This window comes from Ctenocephalides felis, unplaced genomic scaffold (assembly GCF_003426905.1).
Source record: "Ctenocephalides felis isolate EL2017-DRISC unplaced genomic scaffold, ASM342690v1 CF-g0.4_SCAFFOLD_01170, whole genome shotgun sequence".
In the NCBI taxonomy this organism is placed as follows: Eukaryota; Metazoa; Arthropoda; class Insecta; order Siphonaptera; family Pulicidae; genus Ctenocephalides; species Ctenocephalides felis.
Window position 1 is genome coordinate 69,063,924 of NW_020537324.1, and position 5,843 is coordinate 69,069,766.

The 5,843-nt window shown below is 25.1% G+C and overlaps 2 protein-coding genes across 2 annotated transcripts; both read left to right on the plus strand.

The window, feature by feature from the left end:
- Nucleotides 1-328: 328 nt before the first annotated feature.
- LOC113367592 (E3 ubiquitin-protein ligase siah2-like) lies at nt 329-1,496 on the plus strand. The gene is made up of 4 exons (XM_026609186.1): nt 329-446; nt 520-689; nt 760-938; nt 1,022-1,496. The coding sequence occupies exons 1-4, from the start codon at nt 431-433 to the stop codon at nt 1,494-1,496; spliced, it is 840 nt and encodes a 279-aa protein (XP_026464971.1). The 5' UTR covers nt 329-430.
- Nucleotides 1,497-2,913: 1,417 nt separating this feature from the next.
- LOC113367593 (myosin-10-like) lies at nt 2,914-4,381 on the plus strand. The gene is made up of 3 exons (XM_026609187.1): nt 2,914-3,041; nt 3,397-3,602; nt 4,094-4,381. Exons 2-3 carry the CDS (start codon nt 3,483-3,485, stop codon nt 4,379-4,381), a joined length of 408 nt encoding a protein of 135 aa, XP_026464972.1. The 5' UTR covers nt 2,914-3,041; nt 3,397-3,482.
- Nucleotides 4,382-5,843: the final 1,462 nt, after the last annotated feature.

The following is a 5,843-nucleotide window of genomic DNA, read 5'->3' on the forward strand; positions in this document are numbered from 1 at the left end:
TAATAAATGTTTAATTTCATTCTTTTTCTAAAATGAACACATTTTTTTAAATTTAATTTAATTTCCCAGCCAATACTATACAAAATGTAATCTGATCTGAAAATTTTGTCGAGTTAAATAGATATATTTTTTTGGTAGAGAACTTGAACAATAATAATTATTAATAACAATAACAATAATTTAACTAACTTTAACTTATAAATAACAATAATAATTATTATTATTTAAATAAATGTAAATGCTGGCCGTGTACGACGAGCACTGTTATAGATAAATACACAAGAGTGTGCCTTTGTTCTTATAAACACAATTTCATCTGTCAGTGTAACTTTAATTTGCAACCTAAGCAAGAAACATATCCTAGTTTATCCCCGAACAAACCTAGGAACAACAGTGCATAAAAAATCAATTATAGGTAGGAATTAAAGTAATGACTTCTAGTGATGGTATGTTGTTTATTAAATCATTTAAATATGATTTAAAGTCTAATTTAGTCCTCAATTTATTTACTATTGGCAGAACGTATATTAAGGAATGAACAAGTCATTAGAGAAGTCCTCAAAATGTGCAACAAATGTCCTTGTTGTGAAGAAGTTATGCTGCAACCATTTCCAAGTCTTAATTGCAATGAAGATCATCGATTGTGTTTAAAATGTTTTAAAGAATATAGCCAAAAGCCATGCCCACAGGTTAAAGATAAAATATAATTATGTATATGATTATAATTTATTACTTATTATTTATTGAATAATGCTCTAGTGTGTTACTGATACTTCGAAAACAGAAAATGCATCCAAACCCAAACCTGAACCTATTTTGCCATTGTGTAAATATGCTTCACTCGGATGCACATATTCAGTCAAAGATGCACCACTTCATGAATCAGAATGCAAATTTCGAGAATATATTTGTCCTGGAAAATTTACAGGCATTTTAAAGTAAGTAATGAGCCAAATGCGATCACCAACTACTTATTAAACAGATGAGTTATGATAATTTATTTATTTATCCCTAATTTTAGCTGCAAATGGAAAGGCAAATTAGAAGACATCACAAACCACTTCCAAGACAATCACAAAGATAACATTGGTAAAATGAGTTATCAGTATACCGGTCTAATAAACTTACACAAAAAAGGCGACATACAATTATTCGACGCACACAATAAAAAATTCATCTTTGTTTACGACCGTAAGCTACCTTTCCCCTGTAATTCATTCATTTACATAGCATGTATGGGAACGGAACAACAAGCAAAAAGATATTGTTATGAATTAGAGTTTTTTAAGCCTGCAGATGTTGTTTCATCTCTGAAGTATCGTATTGTTTGTGTATCAGATTCTGTTCAACCAGCTACTGTTATACAGCGGAATCAATGCATTTTTCTCTGCAATAATTCTATCAAACATTTTATAAATGATGACACCTTGAATTTTAGATTTTGGGTTAAACAAGTGCAACATGTTATTGATGCTAAGACTAATCGAAAGAAATAAATGATAATAAAACATTATAAAGGATTTAAAGTATATTATATAATGTTGCATATTTAGATATTGATATAAATACGAGATTATGCTATTTTAAATAAAAAATATATTTTAAAATACATTTTTGATGATTGCAGATTTTAATCATTCTCAAAGTTTAAAAATAAGTTGTACACATTTGTAATTTAAGAAATTTTGAGTATTAAAGTCATATATTATATATAAGTTTAATTCATTAATAATTGTTGATGTAGTTTTATTTTTGATAATCTTGTTTAATAAATTTGTAAAGTACATGTGTGACTTGTGTGATGTCTTTAGGTTTGTTTTTGAATTTATTGCATGTCGATTTGCCTATCTGAAAGTTATATATATATATATATATATATATATATATATATATATACATATATATATATATATTGTTAGTGTTTTTGTATTAATCTTGTATATATTATTATAATCAAACAATCTTTCAAATTCATCATGTGCATGTAAAATCATTTGTGAGAAATCAAAAGTGTGTTTTATGTATAATCAAAATTTTACGATGATTATAATTCATAAAACACTGTAGTTTCCTAAATGACAATTTTATAACCTAATAATTAAAGATAAATAATTTTGGACTTTTTTCATATGTATATAAAATAAATATATACACACATACTAGTTTTTAAATTGCTTACTTAGAATAAAAATAGCAAAATTTACTCAAGCCCAAAATTAGAGAAATTAGAAATCATCGGTGAAAAATTAACAGTGTGTTTTTCTTTCCAATTTTACAATGATTATGTTGATTAAATCAATTTTTATAAAAATGGTTCCAGAAAGAATAAATACAATATAATCACAAAGAGATTAAACAGTTCATATGATTGTTTTCCACATATTTACAATAAATATGTAAAGTATGTATATAAAATATTTGCAACTTAAATTTTAAATTGCTTATTGAATATAAAACTGACAGAACTTACTCAAAATCCAAAATTAAAAATTATTTGTAAGAAATTCAGTGTATTTTCCGTCTAATAAACTTCTTATCATATTTATGATGATTAAATTAATTTTATAAAGATGGTTCTATAAACAATAAATTGTGCAATAGATAAAAAAGACATCAAACGAATCATACAAACTTTTTCTTATAAATATATAATATATACATTTTCAATGGACTGCACATAATTTTTAAATTGCTCATTTATTATAAAAATGGTATAAATTATTCGCAACCCAAAATAATAAATAATTAACTATTGATTAATTAATTTATTAATTAAATATTCAACAACTGTCAAATTTTTAACAAAACCAAATGTCATTTTTTGACATTTGCGCAAGCCGCCATTTTGACAATTTGACAGCTCTAAATAATATAAAGGCGATCAGAATAAAATAATTCATTACTTAAATCATAGATAAAAGAAGAGAGTGACTTAAATAAAATGCTTGTGTATACAGTTAAAAAAAACTTCTGTGCAGTTTATTACCATCTTTCAAGCAAACATATTGGTGTAAAATATCAAGAAACGCTTTGGAATTTGTGTAAGATATATCTGACTATTTTTTTCTAACCTAACTTTATTCATTATAAAATAAATACAACAGTAGTAACAGTATTTAAAGAGTTTAAACGTTTAATAGAGTTTAACACTTATTTCAATAGATCTTTTTAATAATTCTCATATATTTGATAACACAAAGTATAAGTTGCCAGAATTTAGTATAAATAAACTCAATTAATTGTGAATAGTGTTTTAAGTATCGAATCCTATGTGTAACTAGCATGTCATTTAATTTAAACTCAATTTATGTTAACCACTAATATACTTGACTCTTATTATATTGATAAGCAGTATTTTAACGATTAATTTAATTAATATTTTTCATTTTTTTCCAGGTTTATAAAAATCTTCAGAGCAACAGTCGTTGCAATAATTTGAATGCCGAATTATTAAGAACAAAGTGAGATTGAAATTTTGCATCATGCGTATAGAGAAAAAAATATTGAAATACGTTAATGATGAAGAACGTGCTTTAGATGAAGAAGAAAAAAGGCTTACAGATACAATTCGTCTTTTGAGTCAAGAACTAACCCTAGTTCAGGTGAAAATATATTTTTAATTTATTCGATTTAACTAATTGATATATTATAGGCATTGTTTTTATCATTTTGCGGCTGGTTACGCATATATATACATATATATATATATATATATATATATATATATATATATATAAATATATCTTAGCATTATTGGCCATATATAATTTCAGTTTACTTTTTTAAATTAAACATGTATGACTTTTTCTAAATATGAACATCGTGCAAATCATTTGTAATGTGATTTTGTGTGTGAGTTTTTTTTTTTTCAAATTATGTGTTTTATCAACTGAAGAAGATTAACATTGGAAAAACATATGGAAGCCTTATCCTTTTATATATTAAATATTCATTCAGTATAGTAATTTTTGCAAGGATTTTCAATGCAATTATTCTGAATACTTTCTGTGTAACAACTATGAAGTATAAACATCATATCGCTTACCTAATATCTAAGATAATGAACATAAATTGTGTTTATTGCTTGCAACAGACAGAGCAAAGTCAACTTCATTATTTATTACAAGAGGCCTTAAAAGAATCAATGTACCATGGATCAATGGTAGAGGATACTAAAGAATTTATCAAAAAGGAGGAGCCATCATTTTCCCAGAATTCACAATCAAATCACAATATTGATGATCCCGAAATGATAAATATTCAAAATCTAGATTTAGATATACTCGATGATTTATTGGAAGAAAAAGTAGAAAAAACTGAATATGAAGTAGAGGAAGAAAATGATGATCTTGTTATAGACATGGACAATATGCAATTTTAAAGGAATTTAAATAGCTGATATAATTGTGGATTTTGTTTGTACTTAGCTATTAAAGAATTAAATTAAAACACTTCAACTTGAATTATTTCTGTTTTATTACTTAAACATACTATTGTAGTAAAGAATATAATCTATTTGATACTATTACCATTTCTGAAATATTTAGAATATTTTGGTTTGGTTTTAACAGAATATTTACTGAAAATTAACAAATGCTTATGGATCCAGACCTTGATATTTTAGAATCGTTTAAAAAATTTTTTACGGATATTATACATAAAATCATTTGACGCGCACTTTAGGATTTGGCTGAAAAATTTTTTTTACATATATTCTCGATTGAAATATGGATTTCTTGCTCAATCATTTGCGGTGAATTATTTATCTCCAGTTGTGCTGATCGGATCAGTATTATTATTTTTTTATTACATGTTAAAGTGAACTTTATAATTATTTAAAAAATAATTTTTGTTTTTGCAATTTTCTTAACAATTACAACCCTTAAATATTTACAAAGATTTTACTTACCCTTGCCCCAACTTGAATCGATTGAATAATTTTTTTATCTTTTTTTCTCTGCTACAAAAATCTTTTTACAATTTGTTGGAGATATCGTTACACCGAAAGATATTAAATGTTTTTCAAAGACTTGTATTCTTTTATCATTTTTGATTGACAATCTTATTGTTTTTTGGTTGAAAAAAACTTTATACTTATTAATTTCGTTTCTGGCGAAAAATGAACTCTATATAAGACGAAAAAAGATATATATTAGGGGACCATGGGGCTTAAAACTTCGCGAGTAAAAAGTAACAAGTAATGTTAGGAATTTTTTTAACAACAACATCCTGCAACATATATTTTCAGCAAAATCTTGAAATACGTGTCGAATGATTTTATGTATAATATCTGTAAAAAAAAAACTAGGTAATTCTAAAATGTGTAATGGGTAATTGGGTAATTTTATTTTATCCAAAATCCGTGTGATTTGTGTAAGAATGACCCTTATATGCCTATAAGCTTATATTTCATATTGGGATGCTGAATGGGATATTTCACTCGATGATGCATTTAACACAGCGAATGCTATTTTGCATCCTAATAACTAGATGAAGCAGAATCGCATTTTTGATTGGATTTTTATTTATTGGTATAACACAGCAATTTTTACTAAATAACAACTACATGAAATGGCACTTAATTTTTATTTATATAAACATAATGTTTCAATATATAAACCATATTGTACATTTTCTATAAAAAGCAAAGAGGTATCCAAAATATAAAAATTTATATAAAATTTGACACATGATAATTTTAGAAAACATACCGTTACTTTAATAAAACTTTCAAACATTAAGTTTGAAATCAAATTCAATATCCTATTTAATTTGTAAATTAAATATAGTAAGGCTTATACTTTCTTAATCTATAATATATATAATAAACTTTGTCTATCAGT

Coding starts and splice junctions, on each gene's coding strand:
- LOC113367592 (XM_026609186.1), top strand. Junction 690..759: donor GCCAAAAGCCATGCCCACAG/GTTAAAGATAAA, acceptor ATAATGCTCTAG/TGTGTTACTGATACTTCGAA. Junction 939..1,021: donor AAATTTACAGGCATTTTAAA/GTAAGTAATGAG, acceptor CCCTAATTTTAG/CTGCAAATGGAAAGGCAAAT.
- LOC113367593 (XM_026609187.1), top strand. CDS start 3,483: ATGCGTATAGAGAAAAAAATATTGAAATACGTTAATGATGAAGAACGT. Junction 3,603..4,093: donor AAGAACTAACCCTAGTTCAG/GTGAAAATATAT, acceptor TGCTTGCAACAG/ACAGAGCAAAGTCAACTTCA.